At 46.2% G+C, this 24,039-nt stretch overlaps 1 protein-coding gene across 1 annotated transcript in view; it reads right to left on the reverse strand.

Moving 5' to 3' along the window:
* Positions 1-23,194, reverse strand: part of LOC121463357 (DENN domain-containing protein 11) — a 33,936-nt gene extending 10,742 nt beyond the window's left edge. Inside the window, exons 1-4 of the mRNA XM_041675537.1 lie at positions 22,873-23,194; positions 10,914-11,013; positions 9,871-10,029; positions 4,253-4,406 (exon numbers count right to left, since the gene is read on the reverse strand). Of these exons, the coding sequence (XP_041531471.1) occupies positions 4,253-4,406; positions 9,871-10,029; positions 10,914-11,013; positions 22,873-23,140 (681 nt within the window). The 5' untranslated portion in view covers positions 23,141-23,194. The remainder of the gene's footprint in view (positions 1-4,252; positions 4,407-9,870; positions 10,030-10,913; positions 11,014-22,872) is intronic.
* Positions 23,195-24,039: the final 845 nt, after the last annotated feature.

A 24,039-nucleotide genomic window follows, 5' to 3' on the forward strand; every position in this document is an offset into this window, starting at 1 on the left:
CTGCTGTGACTCTTAGCCTACTTTCTGTGCCCTTTATTCAATTATCAGGGAGAGGGGCCCTCGTGGGCCAAGGCTGGTCAGATCTCTCCAGTCACTGCCTTCTATGGAGTCAAATGGCAGCCACACAAAAAGGGAGCTCAAACACAATCCTTTCTTCCCCTGCCTTCCTTCTGCCATCTTTAGGCACTTGACATGAATGTGCTTGTGCTGCATAGAGACCTGCCGGGGACTGTGCAAATATGTCCTAGGATAAATGGTTCTAAATTCTCATCTCATTTATTCGTTCATTCATAGATACACATATCCACTAACTTGAGAAGTATCTTCTAAGTGATTACTTTGTGCCAAATCACTAAGCTATTTTCAACAATAAATAAAGACACCCAGACCCTGAATTTGACAGTTACCTGATGAGCAGAGCAAGTAAAAGAGCAACCATAATATAGCCTGAGGTGACAGGACAAGGACAGCGACTGTTGGGGGCAAATGGGAAGGCGCTTGATTGCGTTCTGAAAGACGGAGAAGGCTTCCTGAAGTAAGTGGAGTCTAAGCGTCAACATAGCGAACGAATCTGCAGGACACTCTCTGGCTGAAGGATGAGTGTATACAAAGCTGTGGGGCCGAGGGAATGTTAGTGCACGCAGACCACCCCAGGTGTCCTCCCTCTTCTGAGGTCAGTTGCAGATCCCGTCCCTTCTTCGCTGCGCCCCACTCAGGTGCACAAAGACACAGGTGCTTCTCTTACTTGGATTTAAATGTCTACAATTTCTCAGCTTGTTTCTCAGGGGCTTTTGCAGAAAATAAAGTTTCCTTTTGAACATGTCCATGATCTTCCATAAAAAGCAAATGTAGTTATAATATATATGGTCAGTATCCATGGAGAGCTGCTTCCCAGGACCCACTCCCAGGTAGCAAATCCTGTGGATCGTGATCTCTTAAATGAAATAATACTAGTATGTAGCATACACACTTCTTCCCACAGACTTTAAATTACCTCTAAATTATTGACATACCTAATGCCCTACAAATGCTATATGTGGTGGTTTGAAAGAAAATGGCCCTCAAAGGGGGTGACACTATTAGGAGGTGTGGCTTTGCTGCGGTAGCTATGGCCTTGTTGGAGGAAATGTGTCACTGTGGAGGTGGGCTTTGAGGTCTCATATATGCTCAAGATACCCGTCCCCCGCAGTGTTACAGACTTATTCCTGTTGCATACAAGATGTAGAACCCTCAGCTACTTCTCCAGCATCAAGTCTGTCTGCACGCCGCCCATGTCCTGCCATGATGATGACGGACTTAACCTCTTGACACTGTGAGTGAGTCACCTCAACTAAATGTTTTCCTTTATAAGAGTTGCCGTGGTCGTGGTGTCTCTTCACAGCAACCGAAACCAGAACTAAATTACCATGTAATCATTGTGCAGCACTGTCTGCAGAATCATGAGGAAAAAAGCCTGTGTATGTTCAGTACGGATGTGTTGCTTGGCTCTGGAGACAGAACCACAGGCACAGGGCTAGGTTGTACCACTTCCAGTCCCATCCTTTTGCCCAAGCCCTTTCTGCATTATAAACAGAAGCACTGCCCTCCCTGACTCTCTGCACTTCGCCTTGCTCTCCGGCTACATAGGCATCACGATGTATATATTCATACATACATATGTATGTGTTCATTCATGTTTTTCTGTCTTCACGGAAAATACACAGAATATGTACATGATGGTTTTGCCTGAGACTGAGTTTTCAACAAACTGTGATCGTAGTCGTACAGTGTTCTGCCCTTGCTACCCGCACATAAACTAGACCTGGCAGACCTTTCCTGCATCAGCTGCGTTCTGATTCACTCTTCATAATGGCTGTTTACTACACGGACATTCTAGCTGCCTACTACTTAAACAGTGGTGAATTACACAGTCATATGTACACACACATATAAAATTCTGGTGTTTTCATATCTAAAGGGCACACTCTAGCAGTCACATAGTGGCCCAGGGTTGGGGCTGCAACCTGAGGCCTTGGTGGTGTCTGGCAGCCACGCGACTGCCAGACCATTCCCACCTGAGTGGGACCCTAGAACCAGGATGTTGTCTGGACCCAGGCTGCTGCCATGGACCATGTCTGGGTCTGTGGTCCAGCAGCAGCTGGAATCTATGTTGACGCCTGTGGCCAGTGTCACACCAGGAGGCCTTAGGAACCATGCAAGATGAAATCAGAGGGCTATGCTGAGCTGGCCTCGCCCTTCACTGCCCTGGGAAAGCTGCCCTTGCCTCTTGCTGGTCACTACAGTAAAAGAGCTGGCCCCTGGACTCGGGAGGATCCCCACCCCTCACTACAAGCGAGGATGAACCTACCCTGAGGACGCGCCCGAGGTGGGTGCCCCCTGTGGCTCAATCTGACCTGCCTGGCTAACACCCAGACTCGCAATTAGACCTTGGCTGACCCACCCTAGCATCTACCCTACCTGGGACCTGCTGGAGCTCATGAAGGGACTGGTCCTGTGGAACAATACCCACAAGATCTCCAAGACTTGGGATGGCCACAGGATTCACCAGAGGAGCTCTGATGAGGAACCAAGGAGGATGGTGCTCCAAAAACAAGGGGCCTTGAACCAGACCAGTGACTTACTGCAGCGAACATCTGCCGGTCAAGCTGATAGGACAAAGGGGTACACTATATGACACAGCAACTCCCCCAGTGCCATCAGGACAGGTGAAGAGGTGACGGAGAGGCAGGAGAGGAAAAGCAGAGGTTTTTCTGTTCCTCATGTGCTTTTTGTTCTCTTTTGGTTTACTGGGGGTTTTCTGTTCTTGTTTTTGTCTGCTTGCTTACTTCGTTTTGTTTTCTTTTGTATGGAGGGGTGCAGTAGAAATGAGGAGGGAATATGGGGGGGCAGGAGGTAAACAGAATTGAGGTAAATGATGTGAAATCCCCAAAGTTTCAATAAAGAAGTTAAAAGAAAAAGAAACCTGATTCTGTCAACTCCCGTATGAACTTAGAAAAATGGGTATTTGCCCAGTTGGGCCTTGTGCTGAAATGAGAGTTCAACCCTGGCTGAAGCCTTAGCTGAAGTCTCTCATAGCAGATTCTAAATTGGGGATTCAGCTAAGCCAGGACTGAAGTCCTTATTCACAGAAACTGTGGGATCACATACATGCACTACTTCGAGCTTTTAATCTTGGGTGGTTTGTTAGGCAGAAATAGCTGGCCAATACAGGGTAGCAACTGTGGCGAGTTTACAAATATAGGGGAGGGGCTACTGTGTCCTCTGCTTGCTCCTTCAGTCTTCTGACCCCTCCACTACTGAGCTCCTGTCTTGAATTAGTTTTAGATACCTAGCATACTCTTCTTGGTTTGCTGATAAAATCTTACTTATTTCATTTTTTTTTCCTTATGGCCAAATGACATAAAAAGTCAATCTCATTTAAGTAATTTGCTCTTGGCCCATGAGCCATGTCTTTGTTTTCTGGTCCAAATCTCTGGAAAAGCAGTGAAGGAGGCAGGGAGTGAACACGGGCTTTGACAGTCCTGTGTTTCAGTTCTGCCAGTCTCCTAGCTATAAAGGCCTACAGCAAGTCAGTGAACCATTCAGTTGCTTTAAACAGACAACGAGGATAAAAAACAAACAACAGAAAAAGAACACTTTTCTTTAAACCTGGCTTTAAAAGAATGTTGCAACAGGCATTGATAAATTAATTTCTTTGAAAGAGGAGTCCTGAGTTTTACTGAAGTATCTTGTGCCCAGCCACAGGAGAAGGAGAAGGAAGAGACAACAGAAATTCATATTCTTAGACGCTTTTGTATCTTCTCAACACCTGCTGCACGGTCGACTTTCTTGTTAACATTAAACAAACATGCTAGTACAAGTGCAAAGGATGCGACAGAATTTCCAAATAAAATAATGTCAAAATAACACAGCTAAGAAATACCTTGTCTGTTCATCAAACTCTTCATCTTTAGTTCGAATGTTTGGCTAGATTAATAGCAGAAGCAACCGACACAATCAAAAGCATCCTGCATCCCAGGAGATCGCCCCTTGTGACCCAGCGTATGTGGATTTGTGCTATGATTATAGAAGGCTCCAGACGCCATATTGCTTAAGGCAATTTGCCTTCTGTTTTCAATGAACTCAAACGCTTACATTTAACCCAGTTCTACCAAAAGCACTATTCTGCACGAGGCTGAGGCATAACTTCCTTATCATTTAAAAACTAACCTACCATGACTATCCCCAGATATGAGAGGATGACCAGCCTCACCTTCATCTCGGGGTACATGTAGCGGTGGATGGAAGGCAGCCAGTAGACGGGTGGCAGGCTGCCGCCCCTTCCGGGGCCGGCGTGGAGCACCCCTTTCTTGTCTTCATAGAATGCGGCCAGATGAGAGTAGTGTCCCGGCATCTCCAGCTGGTGTCTGTGGAGCACACACACGCACAGTGAGCTGAGCGGCTCTGCCCAGCACAACTGTGAATCTCCACCCAGAGAGCTAAAGGCCCAGACGTACTCCGGAGGTCTGCACCTGGACGCTCCCTTCAAGTCATCTTTGTGAAAAATGCACACATGGGCCTGAAACTCCCCAATGGCACCATGTAAAATGTTCAGAACAAACAGGCAGGGCCAAGTGTTGATTTTCTTAAGCAAGCTATGCTGCTGGTCACCTGTGCTTCTCCAAGCGCTGTTTATTGTGGGAAGAACCTGGAAAGTCACACACGTCCTGCCTACAGCTGCTTTGCTTTGTGTAGAATGTGAGCATGCTTGTGCTTGGTGCTGGTAGAAAGGAACAGGGAGAAGCTGAGCCCATAGTGTCTCAGAGAAAGGAAAAGCTATGACTGAAGGCCACTGGGGGCTCACACTTTCACATCAAGTAATAATGTAAATGAATCAGAAACACACACACACACATATACACACACACACAAACACACACACACACACACACACACACACACACGAACCCTGCACTCCACTCTGACTCACCCTGTGCTTAGGCCAAAAGTCTTGTTAACTGACCCTTAGATCAAGAAAATATCATTGAGGTCCTAGATCATTTGGACAACACAGAATCTTGCCTCCAAACCAAGGCATTATGATTAATGGAAATATTATAAGCTGATTCTTGTTCCTTCCCCAGAGATATGCTGGAATCTCAGCCTTTACCTCGGTACCTTTATCTCAATACCTATATTGGCTTTATTGGGATGATTTGCACAGAGGTAATTAGGTTAAACCAAGGTATTTTTCAAGGAAACCCCAATTCAGTGTGACTTAAAAGGGGGAAATTCATATACACTCACAGGCCTGGGGTAGCTATATGAAGATGAAGGTAGACATTGGGGATGCAGATGCCAAGCTACCCAGAGACCGCCAGCAAAGCACAGAGCTGGGGGAGACGCGGAACCAACAGAGGTAACACTGATGACTCCAGAGCTATGCGACAGGAAGTCTCTTTCTTCTAAGGCACCCCATTACAGATGCTGTTAGACTGTCCCAGCAAATTAACACAAGGATGAGTAAAAAGTCCTCTCAACCCTGGTTTATTTTCCAGCGACCACTGAACAATTAAAAAGGAGCATCACGGATGACAGCTGGAACGACACTGATCACAAACAGGCAGTCCCTGCTCCTCCCGTCTACCAACCTGGCATCACCTATGCCGCGCGTTGTAACTCAAGCTGCTCAGAGGAAGATGTCCAATGAAAAAGTAGTAGCAGATGCTTTCGTCGCCCCCCCTCAGAGGCACTCAATGGCAAGATAATGGCAGAGACCTTGTCCAGAAATTTGTATTGAGAGCAGTAACATCCGTCATCATTGTGCTTAAAAAAGATGTTGCTGCTGGGCATGGTGGCGCACGCCTCTGATTACAGCACTCAGGAGGCAAAGGCAGGAGGATCTCTGTGAGTTCCAGGCCAGCCTGGTCTATAAAGGGAATTCCCAGACAGCCAAAGCTGTTACACAAAGAAACCCTGTCTCAAACAAACAAAAAAAAGTGTGTGTGTGTGTGTGTGTGTGTGTGTGTGTGTGTGTGTGTTATTAGCTGTTTGTGACAGTGTATACCTATAATCCAACAACAGGCTGAGCAGGCAAATCATAACTTCAAGGTTAGCCTAAATTAAACAATGGGCCCTTGCCTCCTCCCAAAGAAAAGTTTAGAAAATAATTACTAAAAATAAGCACCTCGCTCTAATTTTCGGGGTCCGAAAAGCTTCGCTTCGGGAGGCGGCCATGTTCGAGCAGCGATGAACCAGCATGAGGGCACTCACAGCAACTGCTGTAACTCACAGACACGTTCCTGGGCTGGACGGTAAATCCTTGGTGGCTAAGGTCTGGCTAGTCATTCTGAAAAGGCAGCGGGGTGCCAGCTGGAATGTGTTCAAATGTGTGAAGTTCAAATGTGTTTGAGTTAAGATCCATTTTCCCTTAACAGCCCACGAAAAATCTATATACTCAGTCTTCAAAGAGGTAACTTATCCACAGTAATTTAAATAAGGCACCTTCATTTTGTTTGCTGATTTGCTACTCAGTTGCTGGTCTTTACTCTGACAGCAGTCAGCGCTGTAGCTGGACCAAGAGCCACCAGAAAAAGTCAGCACTGTGAGGCTTCTAGACAGGAAGCTAAAGGCAAGGCCATGGAGATGGCTCAGCAGGTAAAATCCTTTTCATCAAGCCTGATCTCACTCCTCCATACAAAAATAAACATTAGATGTGAAACGAAAACAGCTAATCAGGACTCTGCCCTCGACAGCCTAAGGTATCACTGCCTTAACATGGCAGTAACAGACAATGGAGAAGGGAACACAGAGGCCCAGGCATAAACGGAAATCCAGAGAGAAGTGCTATCCAACCGTTGTATGGAAGCCTCAGAGTTTAAACATCACTGTAGGTTTTGTAATAGATAACAAACCACAACACCAAAGGTACTAGAGCCACAGAGTGCCAGAAGACAAGGTGGCTTTTCAAAGCTGGAGACGATGATGTTCAATAAGGGCAGGTAAATTTAAAAACCACCACACTGAAGCACATACCATGCCACCCATGGATACTGTGTGACAGTCCTGTCAATGGCGGGGACAAATGACAGAGCAAGGATTTCCCTGCAGGAGCAGCCAGGCTGGGTTCTCTTTAGGCCCACAGCCCACTGCACTGATGGGGCACATGCTGTGCAGATGCTCAGGACAGAGACCCTTGCTGTCCCCTACCGTACTCCGCACTAATTCATCCACCGAGTCTCAGAGATGCTCTGCCAGCGACCTCACTTTGTTGTCTGAACCAGTCTGTCAGTGGGCTCTATAGATACAGAACCATCAGGCATTCCCATTCACTGCTGGTTCAGGGGGAAACCTGTTCTGAAGGGGTGTCAAACTGCACACTGTGTCCATCCTCTGACCCAACGACTCCATTTCTAGGAAATTCGTGTGCAAAAAATAAGCCATCTTAAAGCTCAATACAATGGAATGGTTAAATAAATCAGGAGTTACCTGTTCTGCCACGCTGTGAAGCTACCCAGACCGTGTGTTCAATAGTATAAGTAGAGATCAGAGGTCAACCTTAGGTATAGTTTCTGAGGACTCTTTTTTTTTTTTTTTCAGCCAAGGTCTCTCACTAGCCCAGAATTTGCCTGGTAGACTAGGATGGCTGGCCAGTGAGCCCTAGGGATCCACCTCTCCACCTCCTCAGTGCTGGAATTGCAAACATGCCCCACCACATCTGGGCTTTTTCTCTTACATGGGTTGTGGTGATTGAATTCAGATAGGTAATAACTATAGCTAAAATATTAGTAAGCAAGCCTGGGACATCGGAAGTCAGAGTCAATTTAAATGAAGATTAGGCAGTGCAGAAACGAAGTCTGGTTAACCTACACAGAAGTTACTGTCCCATCTAGACCTGACTCCTCTTTCCTTGTGCCCTGTTATCAAAGCCTCGTCTCTGTTCTAGTCTTCCTGAATCAGCAAGGGAAAACGATGGGGAAGCCTCCAGTGTGCCCACATGAGAGCTCCTCTACTGCTGAAGGAGAAGGGAAAATACAAACATGGCACATGCTTTCTCTTGTGTGATCTATATCTGCAATCATGCGAACGGATCAATTTTTAAAGACATGCGGAACTAACAGTGGTAATAGGGCTGTTGGGTGGCTATGGTAACTGAGGAAAGTCTACAGTTTATGGCACTGGCAGAGACTTCTTCCTCCAGCATACAGAGCCTCCACATTTTAGATGACTTCACCCTTTCGGGAACGACATGTCCTCAGACTTCCTACAGCTGGGTTTGGCCAGCAGCCAACAACTAGCCTATGGAATGTGCACAGAAGTGATGTGTTCAAGTTGAGATTTTTGCATCAGTCTCTCTGCTTCCTGGTTGAAATGTCACAGGATAGCAATGAGTCACTTTCCACCATCATGCTAGAAGACAGGTGAGACAGAAGGACCGCATTCCAGGCGCCATCCACGCTGAGACCCTTCCCTCCATCTGGTCTGGGAAAGCTGTGCTAGAAAGGTGGGCTTCCGACTTGTTAGAACAGCTATATGTTGGGGTCTCTTTTCTGTTACAGTAACTTAGCTTCTATTTTAGCTAAAGCAGAAGTTGGTACCCAGAAAATGAGTTGCTATAGAAACAAAAACCATTGGCTTAAGAGCTGAAGAAGAGAGTGATTTTTTTTTTTAACTGCTGTTCAGGAAAGCTGATCATCTCTGATCTACTGATTTAGATCTCGTGAGGCTGGGAAAACCAACTTCTTTGTACTAAAAAGCATTTGAGAGTCTTGCTCACTCCAAAGTACTCGGGCAGATGCGGGGAAGGGCAGGGGGAAGAGTCAGACTCTAAGGATAAAATGTGAGATACATAAAAACGAAAGAAAGAAGGATGGACTAGCTTAGATCCCATCCACTGAAACCATGACCCAGGGGAGCTGTAGAGGTGTCTCAGTGGTTAAGAGCAACAGCTGCGCAATCATGAGGACTGCAGTTTATAAGCCATTAATCACATAAAAAGCCTGGATTCTATACGACTGCAAATTAAATAGCCAGTCTGGGCTACGAATCAGGATTCTAACTCAAAATGAGTAAATGAATGAATGAGTAAATAATGCATAAAATGAAATAGTTTATAGTATCTATGCTAAGTACACACACACATACACACACTATACATACACACACTAATATATGTTGTATGCGTGACAAATAAGGTCTTGGTATGTTGCTAGTAATGTAAACTGAAAGCCTTTATTTCCTGGGTCACTCTGCCCACTTGTCAAGCATATTTTATCAAAGCACAAATATACATATAAGAAAAGAGATTAAAATTTTAACAGTGCTTCCAAGAGTAGATTAGAGATAACATTCTCCAGCATTGTTTGATGTTCAATTAGGTTATCTGCATTATACAATATATATATATATATATATGTGTGTGTGTGTGTGTGTGTGTGTGTGTGTATGTATATATAAAGAGAAAGTAATAATTTTTCTTCTGCTGCTATATATTCTTTTATTACTCCAAATATTAAGTGATTTGACATAAAACACTTTATATTTATGTTCTACCTGCCTACCTGGGAAGACGGTAAGTATAGCAGCTGAGTATAAACAAAGATCACATTCATGTCTGATTAAAACAATGTCATTAAAATTGATGAGAGTATTAATAAAAACTGAAAGCAAGTATCTTCCCCAGCTTTCGTTTTACGATAAGGAATTATTTTACAATAATTTGCTGTAAGAAAGAAAGGAGCATCAACTGAGGCTTGGCCCAGGGCCACAGATGCTATAGGAAAGACACCTGTGGTCCTGGCCTCCGCGTCCAGGGACTCAATGCACAGGCTCCAGCTTGCTGATCCTGCTCTTTCCCACAACATATAAAAGCCACATACAGAAGCCACTTACCGAACCTGGTTCTCCAGGAAGTGCATATAGCGGTACAGCAGGGTGTAGGATGGAGAGAGGATACCCACAGACTTCATCCGTGCACCACGCTCCAGCTCGCTCTCCACGGGCATGTTGGCAAAGCAGGCCAGGCCAAAGAAGGGCCCCTTTCGAAAATAGCTGAAATAGACCAAATATGTACTGTGGCTCCAGCTTAGGAAAAGGACATACTTTTTGCTTTTCTCCTTTGTAATGCAATCTTGGTGCAAACAGCTACGTTCAGAGCTCCAAATAACAAAGTTTGGCCATAAAAGAAGTCATTCAGTCTCCCAGAGAGCAGTCAAGGCTCTAAGACTCTAGAACTTGCCATCCCAGAGTCAAGGGTTAGCGATAGCATGTGGTCTCTACAGGCGTGCGGCTCAAATGCTCACAGTCACAGACCCTGGTATCCTCTCTGGCACAACTAACAGCTTCAAGGGGAGACCCAGGACCGACGCTGACCTCCAGGCGCCTTTGGAACGCAGTCTGTTTTCTCAGAACAAACCCTGACGCACTCAGTTCCTTGGCTTCTGACAGCTCCAGTGAGGCCGACGCTTTATTTCCTTCCCTTTACATGCTTGGATCAGCCATGGTTCCAGTCCAATGCAGAGATTAAAGCTACAAATTATCCTTAAAGCATATCCATTGGCTTCTCGCAAAATTCACAATGTGCCGCTTGCACAGCACTAAAAACTGGCCCGCTTAAAGCTAGTACTCCAAGTTTATGACACAGATGTCTTAGGTTAACCCACACTAAACTGAAACTCCTCTCTTACACTGAAACCAAAAACCTCCACAGGGGCTACATAATCATGCAGTAATAGCAGAACCTCTACTGTAGGTGCTGTCGGCTTGGGAGCGTCAGGACCCATTGCAAGCTTGAGAGATGAAACCCTGTTTGCTGGGAAACCAGATAAACACAGAATACACACATACACTGCCTGAAGACACCTCGTGATAACATGCTCTGGGGAGCGTGAAAGAGGAGGGGTCAATCCGAGCAAGATGGGTTCAGAGGTACTCACATGAAATCAGACTGAACTTTATGGGACCCACTGGCCATAGACTTGAACTCGACACCTTCAAGGTCAATGTCTTGTGGTAAGCACCATTCTACCATGTTTCCTGCAGAAACAGGGGGGTCAGGTTAAAACAAACAAAAATCACTCCGCGAAAGAGCACAGCACAGCCCAGCACAGCGCAGCACAGCGCAGCACACACTGCTTCTCGGAAATGCGCTGTTTGACCAGACGGGTCCAGAACCAGGAGGCTCATCTCATCCACGTCCTGATGAATTACACCAGGGGGCCAGGACGGGACAATGGAGGGACCCCATCTTCTCCTGAAAGTCAGTATCCTTCCCAAACCTTCCTCTTATGGCTCTAAGTATAGGGAGATTTTACTTATTTAACTTGATGCTCCCATTTCTCCATCCGATATTCTTACCTTGATCTCTTGAGATATTGTTTTTAATCTTACAATCTATAGCCACTAATATCTGACCGCAACCCGAAAAAACCCTCAATTCTCACTGACCACCTTGTGATGTTTGCTAATTCCGCAAAACGCCTCTCTTTCTCCCAATTTCCCTGATAAGATACAATTCTGGATCTTTTCCTACTTCTCTGAGCAGTGTAGCATATACCACCTCCTTCTCATCTCTTCCCAGATGTGATCTTCAAGATCAACTATCGAGTCTTCTCTTCAGGAATTTTGGGGCTCTGTCACTCATAACTATGGTTAAAAGGTGACAGAGAAAAGGACCAGCAGTTACAGCTCCGTTGGATGATTGCTATGACAGAAGGCAGGAAGGTAGAATCCAGCAACAATCATCCTCCAAAAGAGGGAGTATGAACACTGCACAATCAGCCACGTAAGCTACAGGCAGAGAGAACAACGTAGAATCATCTGTCCTGTTTTTGCATATTCAAAACTTCCCAAAGTCAAAGAATAAGTAACTTGTAAGATTTCATTTTTGAACAAACTGATTAGCACTCCAAGTCCAAGTTTTCTAGGCTTTAAAAACACCATCAACTCTCTTAGCCACCACCACTTTCAGATAATTGTTTGGATCATCAGAGAACACAATCTAGTTGCAAGCCACTGCAGACAGCACAGGGGATCACCCAGTCCCACACTCAATAGCCCAAGGCACTTTCAAATAATAAATTTTGGAGAAAAGAATCACAATTATATCCAACTAATGAATTCACTAAAAACAAAAAAAGCATGAAAAGAAGGGAATTAAAATTCCATAAAACAGAAAAAGGTTAAAATGACATTCTGTTAATTGGGTTAAAGACAAGAAAACATGTTCATAGGGAGTGTTAAGTTTGAGAGTAAAGGTAAGTTTCCTAAGCATCAAGCTTCCCCATATCCCTGTATTCTCTCCCTTATTATGTACGAACATCCATCTTAAACCTAAGGGACCCAACCTAGGGTCTTGTGCATATCAGACACAGCTGAGCTACATCCCTAGACTCTACCCTACTCTTTATGGGGTTCACCTAATAAAAAGTTTATATTCCTCAACCCATAACTACTTATAACTTGAGGAAACTTAACTTAAACTTTGCACTGACGCCTAGTATTAAGTATAAATTACACAACACATTAAGTTTTCCCAAAGAGAGCATTCCTGCTCGGGCAGGAAAGGAAGGTCAAGCATCCGCATCAGAGCACCCCTGGAGAGCCCTCCATGCACATCCATCCTCTTACAGGTAACTACGGCTCTGAATCAGCTTGGCCCTTTTCAAATTTTATAAAAGCAACCAGTATGTCTTTTGCTCATGTTTTGTTCACCTATGGTAATAAGAATGATGTGTCCACATATCGCTTCTATCATTTGGGCGTGGCACTTTATCTACTAAACTATGATGCCCAGTTAGGTTAGTGCCCATTGAAAGCCATGACAGCTAGCATGACTGGAACAATTCTATCGCTGCCATGTGGAAAGTGCCTGCGCTGGCTTCTGAAGGCTCTTACCTGAGCAGGCTGAACTACGTGGCTCAGACTTCCACTAAACCTGTTTCCAGTTGACAGCTGAAGGTGGATGTGATGGACACACTGGAAGGTTGGTGCTGGGGCATTGAGCTGTCTACCTGCAGGGCTGCTCATCCTCACCTCCTAAGGTGGGAACAGCAGCCAGGCCTGCTGATGCTACAGATACCTGAGCTTGGAAGGTAGGTATGTTTTCTATTCCACAAACAACATCAACTTCTATTTCTTTAAGATTTATTTATTTGTTGTATAAGCGGTCTAAATGCATTAGATGCTTTATGCCACAATCCGGCATTATAGATGGTTGTGAGCCACCATATGGCTGGGAATTGAACCCCGGGTCCTCTGTAAGGGCAGTCAGTGCTCTTAACTGCTGAGCCATCTCTCCAGTCCCAGATATCAACTTCTCTTATAGGATACCCACATCACCAACACTGGCCAAACATGGTAGCCTACGCCTTTAATCTTAGCACTTGGCAGGCAGATCTCTGAGTATAAGGTTAAATTCCAGGCCAGTCAGGGCTACATAGTGAGAGCAGTAACAGGCTGGGCTAGGCCCCCATCCACTCCCATGAGTCCTATCTGCCTCCTTCTTCCCAAGATCACTGTCCTCCTTCACGTCCATGTCATCAGATACTAAACTCCACAGACTGGCAAATTCGCCCCCGCATTACATAAGATCCTTCTATACATGACGTAGCTGCTCTTTTTCTGTCCGAGTCTCGACTGACACAATTCCCACACACCCCTGTTGTTTCACTGAGGAACCTTTGGGAATCCCAAAGCTAATGTGAACATGTTTTCTCAAAGAAAAATAAAGTATGGTGTGAAACACTTTTATGGCCAGATTTTTTAAGTTGAACAAAGACCACCATGTATTTTTTTATTATTATTATAGACCTTCACTGAGCAAAAAGATCGATAGTGCTTAATGTTTTCCAAAATCACTGACAATACATCTGGGCTTTATTTGCTGTTGTCTGTTTGGTGGGATTTTGATACAGGGACTCACACTCTAGCTTAAACTGACCAGGAACTCGCTGCGTAGCCCAATTCTCTTCCTCAGTCCAAGGACTAGAATTACAGGCATGAATCAATATGCCTCGCAATAATTGCATTTTTATGGACCATTTTCAGGGACTAATTTTATTGAAAGTCCCTTCGGTGCTTTTAGGCACGCTGGTATAACAGGTACTGCAAGCTGCCCCTCCATATCTATTCTCAAACCCTGCTATTTTTAGCTCGGTACAAGGACTCCCAATGAAGACTGTTTCTCAGCCCTTCCTGCACATAGGTGTGGGATACAGACAGAAGTGAGACGCATAGCTTCCAAAATGTGCCCGAAAGGGAAGGAACACGCTGTCCTTTCCTCTATCATGCTTCCTAGCATGGGATGCGGGTGATGTCATGATATGAGGAACAACAAAGCTATAAACCGACATGAACCCAGGTCCCTGGGTAGCTCCATAGATCTGAGCTGATTCTTTAATCTTTGGCAAGCTAAGACATACGTGAAAAAGGAATGGATCCTATCTTTATTAGACCACAGCTATTGGATGCCCGGTATTCATGAGCAAGGCCATATTCGACTTAATACAGCTGCCCTAAAGAATAATGTCGCCATTCTTCAGCCTGGTTTTTCAAGATCCTCTCCACTGCAGCTCTGTGCCTGGCCAAAGCAAGGAGGGGAGGAGGACATCCTGCCTGCTGCATCCTTTGCTTTTAGAGGAAGGCAAGCCCTTCTGGGTTAGGAGCAAGGTACATCAGAAGCAGCTAAGTGGATTGTGGACATAGCAGAGGTTCGGAACACCGCTCTGGGCAGAGCTCATTTCTGCTGATATGCTCCTTGAAGGAAAGAAAAACAAGCTGCCACTCATATTGCTCCTCTAGACTATTATGCCTTAGATGCTGGTCTCTCTGCTAATCTGTAGACTCTGAAAGGCCGGACAGGAGGACTTTGGCTTGATTTTTTTTTTCACATCCCAACACAGCTCAGTGCCTGGGACAAGAGAGGAAGGGCAATAAAACCAAAACAAATGGGAACAATACAGCTTTATTAGGAACAAGCAATGTCTTTTAAACAGCTAATTGATGAATCAGTGGTAATTACCCTGGGAATGGAAATGACATTGTGGTTATACAGGAAAACCGCCTTACTCGGAGGAAGTAAGTAATTAATAATTACTTCTTAATTATTTAGAAGTGAGATATAAACATCACTGCAACTTATTTTCAACTAGTTCAGGCTGGGGTGGGGGTAATATTTAAATCCACATGAAATCAATGCCATTTACAATGCCTGCTAAATCTGGGTCAGTGCTGATTAGGGAACAATTTGAACACAAAGAATTTCTTATTTTCTATTACAGAGTCAATGCAATCCCAATTTTTAAAAAGGAGCCCAGTTAGTCACTTAATAAATAATTAGAAATTAATTCTAAAGTTCTGGGCAGGCGAGATGGCCCAGTGGGTAAAGGTGCGTGAACAGAACCTCTGAAACTAGGAACAAAAGCCAGGCTTACTTACCTGTTTCTATCAGGTATCTTACAACAGAGGGAGAAGTAACTACTAACTCGGGGGCTGATGACAGACATCTTCAAATTATTTTTCACATGATTTCAGCCATGAGAAACACCAGACAATGCAGAAGACTCAAGCCACGGAGAAATGAGCAATGCTCTTCCTTCTCCCACCTCTGTCTGGTGTGTGCTGGGAACCATCACCACCCACTAGTATTACAACTTTCCATCCGAGCTCAGGTAGCCCTTGTCCTATTTCACAGTCCCCCTGCTCAGCCTTTCAACACTCGCCTCCTTAGGCAAACTGCAGGCTTCTCTGAGAGCGTCACACCCTTATGCAGTATTTATGTATTTCCTACCCACCTCATATACTGGAGACTCTCCTACTATCCCTACTAGGTTCTTCCTCCTCCCTCCCCTTTTTCTCTGTGTCTCTGATGTATCTGAGGGCTGTGCCCACCTCTCACTTTTCTCATGAAATTGATTTGCACGGCATGATATTTCCTAGCAGAGGTTTCTGGAACACATTATTTCATGTTATAGTGGAACTGACTGTATAAGGATGAAGCCAATATGACAAAAATGTCAACAGATGGAGACTCAACATGAAGGATACGCAAGTTCTTTCAGATTTTTCCTGAGGCTTAACCAATCTGACTACAAATCAGGGAAACAAATGAAATGGTAGAAATTTATATATATATATATATATATATATATATATATATATATATATATGTGTGTGTGTCTATCTTTCTATTATCTATCTAACTATACAAAAAGGATCTATTATCTACCTACCTACCTATACATAAAGGACTTTGCAAAACCACAATTAAGGGACCATACCTATTATGATTTGAGGTCATTTTTCTATTAAAAAAAAGTATTCTGAATTAGAGACCAACTTCTACCTGGAATTTGTAGAAGTATAAAGAAAAATGATTTTACAAAAATGGAAATCCTTAAGGGAAAATATTTAATGCCAGAAAAGCTTTACACAGAGTCCTCCCTACCTATTCCAGGCTCAGACTTTATATTGTGCTCTCAGTTTCGCCGACATCCTCACTCTATCAGCAAAAACATAGTCTGGCGGCGTGGAAGAATTCAACGGGAGTGACCTTATAAAAGAGCGTCATCACTAACACAGGCCTTTCCCTTCCAACTTGGCTTCCTTCCAGCTCTGTATCCTCCCAGCTGTGGGCCTATATCACAGGGACCTATAGGTCCTCCCTAGTCTTTCCCACAAAGACAGCTTAGGGGGAGGATTTCACACGGTCACCAAAGGAACAAATGGGGTGGTCTGAACTGTGTACATTCAGCCAGTCTGGCTGTTCAGTAAATACTGGTGGGGCCTAACTTGGCAACACAGTGTCCGGTGCTGAGCTCATGCAAAGGCAAACATACTCCTATTCAAGGGAACCAGGACGAACAAATAATTGGGCTAGCAGCTTGTGTATCTAGGGGAACGTAATAAGGCTGTGGATGTAGACATTGGCATGAACTCTGCCATCCCATTGCTCCTAAGGTCAGCCTAGGGGCTCTGTGTGAGGCTTTAGAAACTCTTGAGGTAGACAAGACATAGGCTGTCCCAGGGTAGGGACAGAGCACTTACTTAGTCTTTGTAAAACCCTGGGTTCAATTCCAGGTACAATAGAACAAACAAAACTCATGATACAGGTTGTCCCCTCTATATAGGGCTGTGTCTATCTCCCAAATATTCTGCTTAAAAGTGAAATAACCTTACCCCTACATACTGGATGTCACAGTCCACACAGTACGGTACACATCCTCCTAAAAACTGGCTTGCAAGCTGACAAAGCTCACTTCAAAATATTTAAAGTGGAGAAAACAACAATCTCGACTCCATTCTCTTGTAAGTTAGAAATCAGGCTCTCCCCTCTATTGGGGGGCTCCAGCCAAGCACTTCCCTCTATTGGGGGGCTCCAGCCAAGCACTTCCTGTTGAGGTTTCCTGGACAAGACAGTGAGCAGCATCTTCCAACTCCGATAGGCCTAAGGGCAGGGGTGCTGTATAACATCCCCTGAGACTTGTACACTGGCTTTGATCTCTTCCCTCAGCTATTTCCCATCAGTACTTACTTCTGTGCTCTGGCTTCAGCTAGGAGGTAAAATAGGAATTCTGTCTCAGGACGGAGCCAGATATAGTGGCTCATATCTGTAATCCCAGCACTCAAGAGGCCAGTGTAAGAGTCTGAGGCCAGTCTGGGCTATATGGTGAATTTAAGGTCATCCTGGGTTAGATTGACAGATCTTGCCTCAAAGTAACAAAAAGACAATAATAAAGGCAAGAAGCAGGAGCACTGTTGGTCCCAACAACAGATTACTTATATATAATCACTTTTTAACAAGCCACTGAATCCTAGAGACAGAAAAAACTGCAAAGAGTGTTTGGCCCAGCTTCTGTCTAGTCCATATCAGTTGCTTTTGATGTAATCTTACACTGCCTTAGACGAGAACACAACCAAAACAAGAGGCAGAGACAGAATGGGGAGTTCTGAATCAGGGAGAAGTTAATCCTGGCAATCTCGAGGCAGCCATATGTTAGCCTACAGCTGAATTCCAATGCACTAATTTTACACAGGGAAAAAAAAAAACCAAACTCGTGACAGGCCACTCTCACTCTGGTGTACTCCACAGCTCTGGGTGCCTATTTCTCTCTTGTGTAGACTCTTTGGGAGGATCAAAGGTGTGCTCCTTAGACACCACAGTACAGCCCCAGAGACCCCAGCAGGCATACAGTACGTGGTGGGCATTGTAACCACCTCCCTTCCTTTTCTCTCTGTGGGTCCTCAAGAGAAGAAACTAAATTCACAACAGATGGTTACAACTTTCAGGCTGGAAACCACAAAGCAGGTGAATCACCAACAGCTCAGGAAAACGCCTGCCAACGTGGCATTAATCAATAACCACAACGGTATTCCAATCAACCACTGACAGGTGGTGGAAAACGCGGAGGAAGGATGGTGACAGAGTTAGCCCTCCTCTGCGACTTTCCTGTTGCCTATCAGGGTCAATTTTCCCCTTCCCACCCCATGAGTGCCACTCTGAGGACTACTGTCCACTCCCAGAGCTTGCTTTCCACCGGCCCCTCCCACGTCTGCAAGGAGTCAGGTGAGCTGGGCAGCACTCCAAGTCATTACTGACTTGGGCACCAGACCTAGCTCTAATATCATAGTTCCTTTCCACCTGCTCTTCTTGTAGTTCCATGACAGGACAAAGTTTAAGATGAGAACAAGTGTGCGTAGATTTTTTTTTTCTTAAAAAAAAAAATAGGTTGTTATGTAGCCCCGAGTAGTCTTGAACTGTGAATTTTGGTCATGCACCACCACACCTGGCTGTGCATATGGCTGACTGCAAATGTCCCCATTTGACAGATGCGCAGCAGTATTTGGATAAAGGAAGAGGTGTTTGCGTAATGTGGGCAGCGGCTGGAGGCTAAGAGAGAACAGGTGATTCATCTGTAATCAGGAAGGAAAAGCTCGCCAGGTGATATGCCCTGCAACCATCTCTCTGCCCTTCTGAACCACCCCAAGGCGAACACACACAGCCCTGGAAATGCCCCATAATAAGAGCAGTGCACAGTGACTCTTGTAAAGAAATGGTCTGAAGTAGCTAGATTCATAGGACCCCAGCCAGGAACCGAGAGGTTAAAACTGCATTGACCTCTACTACCCTGGGACAGCAGTTCCTGCCACCAGCAGGGGGCATCCCAAGGGTGGGGTTATTTTTTCCTTAACCAAGCAGAAAAAAAGGAAATTTTACTAGAAACCCTAGAAACCAATATAAAATCTGGGCCTAAGTCGTCACAGAACTGAACACAACGAAGAAAGCAATATTCTGGCAGCGAACCTCTTCTACCCAGCATGCCAAGTTATCATCTGGGACTGGTTTCAATAGCAGCTTTGTGGCCCAGATGGCCAGCACTGCCACCCGACAGCTAGTTCCCAGCTTCAGATAAAGCCTCTGTGTGTCTCTATGCAAGTCTTACCTTGAACCTGAAGCCCTGGATCTTCGTGTCGTTTGGAGGTCAGACAACCCTAAGTTTCAAGCCATGAGCCAGGAGCCCAGAAGAAACCACTTCCCTCTGATTATTCTGCTGGATGCCCGAAGCTCTCCCAAGCTTCTGCTTAAAAGTGCAAACAATTTACTCTCCTTTCACTCCTCAGAGGACCAGAGGACCGCTCATCCCCGTCCTGACACCAGCACCCCTATTCCAGCCGGGATCCACTTTTCCCTCATAGGCTTTTCGGGATGGTTAGTCCTAACTGTCAACCTCACTCGTTTCCCAATCACCTCAGACACATACCCTGGTGTGTCTGACAGGGTGTTGACCGAGCAGGGAAGCCTCACTCCAAATGTGGGCAGCATCGTCCATGAGCGGGAGTCCTGGGCTGAACAAAAAAGGAAAGGGGGGAGAAAGCAAGCGGGGAGCCAGCATTCATCTTTCTCCGCTTCCTGTTCATGTGCTATTACCCACCACGGCACAATCGTGCCGCTGTGACTTTCCTATCATGGTGAACTGTGTCTCCTCAAACCACCACACACTCGCGCCGCTGAGCCAAACCCTTGCTTCCTTAAGTTGCTCGTCAGATATTTTGTAATAGAAACTACAAAAGTAACCAGTTCCCCCCTTACAGCCACCGCCAGACAGACAAACCACAGCTACGGAGTCTCTCCTCCTCCCATTTCTTCTCCATACACCCCAACGTGTGTGTGTGTGTGTGTGTCTGCCTGTCTGTCTGTCTGCCTTTACACACTGACTTGTACATACGCCAAAAGTAACCCGTATTGGGTGAGAGGATACATGAACAGTCCACTGTCTGGACAGTGGTTGGGTGGATTCTGAGGACGGAGACAGGAAAGACATGGGGAAGACGTGAGACAGAACCTACACACCTGTGAACTTGATGAGGCCCACTCTGATCTGAGCACAGCAGAAGTTTCTACTTGACTACTTCTGGTAACACAGGCTGGGGAACTTGCCTGGGTGCTCAGTATTAATTAGGAACATAAGGCAGATGGGGCTTCAGAGAGCGGATGAGATCCTGGGTTAAAACAGAGACACAATTCTAACCGCAGTGATGGCTCCAGCTTGCAGGACAGAGTGGATTTCACTCACCTCTTTACACTGTCCTTCCTCAACCACCATCCACACGGGGCCCGTGTGCTCTTTCTGTCGTCCTGGTGCTGAAGTTAGTGACCTAGGACTTCTCAGCAGCCTTCATCCATTCCTCTGCTACTTCTAAAAGATGTGCTATGCAACTTTATTTTACACAAGAACTACCAGCAGATTTCGCAGGATGAGAGGAGTCATTTACAGGGTGGGAGGATTAGAGGAAAGGAGATGGATAGGAAACAGCTGCTTTCTCCTCACCACTAAACCAAGCTAATGACGCCTACCCAGGTGCACACACCTTCCTCTCCCCAGATCCCTAGGTTTGTGATGAGGCAAAGTGAGGGGACAGAGGGTCAGGCAGCTAGAAAGATAGCTGATTAAGAGTCAAGTAGATACTGGTTAGTTCATCCCCAAATCTGGAACCATCCTTGGTGCCTTTCCTCACGAATAAACTAAGTATAAATAATCAACAAATTATAGAGCAGTTCGAATTAAACCAAACAGGATTATAGTAAAACGCCTGCACACGTGGCAGGGTGAGTGACAGCTCTGTCTTTTCACATTAACCTTAGTCTGAAAACTCTCTCTCTCTAACACACACACACAGAGAGAGAGAGAGAGAGAGAGGCATAAACAAGAAAACCATAGTCAGCAGCTGTGACTAGAAGCCCACACAGTCTTTGGGAGCTTTTATGAATTGATCAATATTAATTACCAACTGATGGCTACCAATAACTGATCAGTGATAGTAACTGATCAATAATCTATCTTTTCAGCTCTGCCTGTGATTACTGTGAGGTTTTCTTTTCCCCTCCTTTCCCTCGACTATATCACCAGACAGCTACCATTATGCAGTCAGGAGCCATCAATGCCCACTTTCCAGTTCCTACATACACTTCAAGTGACTTTTAAGCTTGCCTCTATTTACCTTCACAAGAAGGGGTACTCCACAGGAAATACAGTTAGCTTTTAAAAAAAAAAAGTATTGTTTTGTCTAACATTAAGGGTTTGGGTTTTTTATTTAAATCTTAGTATTTTTTAAAACCATGTACGTATAAGAGTCCTAGTTGTAAGAGTCAAGCAATATGTGTAATAGCAGTAAGAAAAAAGTACGGGGGGGGGGGCGGTCAATGCTATTTCAGGAAACTCTGGCTTCATTTGGTTCAAATGTGCTGGTTGTAATGTAAATTTAATTCCACATAGCAGGTCGAAGTCAAAAAAAAAAGTTTGAAAGTCAATGGAATGAGGTGAAGAGGCAGACAGGAACCAAATGGACTCGAGTTCTTCCCACAAACCCTGCCACTAGGAATGGGGCTGTTGCCTTAGTTAGGGACCATGTATGCCTGTTTGCGGGCTCAGAATCTTTGACCACAGTTAAGCCGCTCTTCCGAGAAGCCACCAGTTCCCATCACATCTGGATCCCTTTCACAGAATCCAAATCTTCCTACCATGCATACCTTCAGGGTAGGAAGACTGGTTTCTGGAAGTAGGAACTCCCAGAAAGAAGAAAACACTTCCTTCCTTCACAAACACCAAATCCTCACTCCAGCAACTCCAAGGGGAAAGCTGGGAGGACGAATCTGGGCGTTCCTTCTCCTTCAAATGTGAAGCGGTACAGCGGCTTGGGGATTGCGATGCAGAGCCCACAGCCCTTGCATTCACTTTTACCTCCCCCCCCCATTCGGAACCGCCCACTGTGGCAACGCACACCCCCCTCAGTGGGTGGTTAGGGTAAAGACAGTGTGACATAACCAGTTAGTTCTCCTAGAAAGACAGCCTGCCAGAGAAGGCTTCTCCAGCTCCATCTCCAAATGCTCCCACGTTAATTCCTCAAAATAAAGCCTTCGGAGAAAGTGAACTTGGCGCCTAGGAAAGTTACCTCGCTGGAAGCAACCAGCACAGAGCAGGGTCTTTCAGGACCCGCGTGGGAGGCGACTTAAGCGGGGATGGAGAGTGGGGGTGGGTTCCCTCCTCTCGGCGTCGAAAGAACCTTCCAGCTGAGCAGGAAAAAGAGAGAAAACAAAAGCCAACGTGCCCGCGGCCACAAACCAACCCTCCCGTACTGAAGCGGAGCAAGCGGGAGAGCCGCGAAGAGGCACCGGAGCGGAGCTGAGAGCCGCGGCGGGACGGGGAAGCGGGCGGAACAAAGCCCCCAAGATCCCTGGGTTCCCATCTGGGGCACAGCGCCCCCGTGCCCCGGGACCCCCGGGCGCGGAGGGATGCAGGTGTGTGCAGGGAGTGCGCCTCCAACGGGTCCTTCCCCCGCAACCTAGCGGGCGGTCGCCCTCCCCTCCCAACCATCTCTCCAGCCCTAAGCGTCTCTCACCCGAGCGGGGATCGAAGGTGACCACGAACACAGCCACCACCTGGTCCTCCTCCACGTCGCCCAGCTCCAGACGCCCGGGCTGCAGCAGCACTTCGGGGGGTGCTGGCTCGTCGGGTTCCCGCCTTCGGGGCGCTTCCGCGGCCGCTCGGCCGCTCCCACCGCCGCCCCGAGCCCATCCTCCCGCCTGCAGCGCGGGGTCCTGCGGCACAGAGACCGCGGGGCCCTCGGCCCAGCGCAGTAGCGGCGCCGCGTCTCCCTGCTCCACCATGGCGAGGCGAGGCGGAGCCGAGGCGCGAGGGGCGGGGCGGGCTGCGGGCACTCCCCTCCGGGCCTGCCCGCCCCGCCGCTCTGCGCCGTGCGGCCGCTCTCTTGGTGCCCGCCGGGCTTGGCCACACCTGCCCCTGCCCCTGCCCCTGCCCCTGTCCCAGCCGATGGGCAGAGCCCGGAAGCTCGCGAAAGTGGCCCGCTCGGGATCCGTGCCCCAGGGCCTGGTCTGGGCTTCAGTTCTGCATCTCTGTATGTGGGTGCTCTTGACCCAGAGTGTTGGGTGCAGGGCGGACATCCCTTAGTCTGTCCACCTGCGCGTGGGTTGAAGCGCCTTGCCACCTAGGATTCCACAGTGAATTTGTGTACGTCACCATTATTTTTAAGGACCGGAGCACATATATTATATAATCCTGAGAGCTTGGTGAAAGCTGCTTCCAAGTCAGGAAGTAAAGCAGAGGACTGCTGACTTCCCAGATGTTTCAAATCTACACATAATTCAGGATTGTGGGGTGACTGATTGGGATAACACTGGGAATTTATTTCCTTGTGTATGTGCCATTTGAAGATATTAAGTTGGAGGGTTATGGGTGTTGTTCTACATTAAAAAGAGCAGAAAAAGAAGTCAGAGGAGTGGGGGAGGTCAGTCCTTATGCCTGTGCCTTTAGAAAGTAAGGATTGCCTAGGAACTCCCTTTATATTAACAAATAAAATTTTGAATGTCCCAACTTGGGGGGGGAGGTGTCAACCTGGTGACTAGCTCAGAAGTATGCAAAAGAAGCCATTAAAATCATAAGAAAAAAATAAGATGGCAAGAGACAATTACATAGATACACAAGTCACCCCGTGTTTCAAGAAGGCCCAGTTTCAGACAAGGACTTGGTGGGTTTCTGTGTTACCTGT

This window comes from Microtus oregoni, unplaced genomic scaffold (assembly GCF_018167655.1).
Source record: "Microtus oregoni isolate MIOR12 unplaced genomic scaffold, Mior012 000026F_ref0000081, whole genome shotgun sequence".
Taxonomy (NCBI): Eukaryota; Metazoa; Chordata; class Mammalia; order Rodentia; family Cricetidae; genus Microtus; species Microtus oregoni.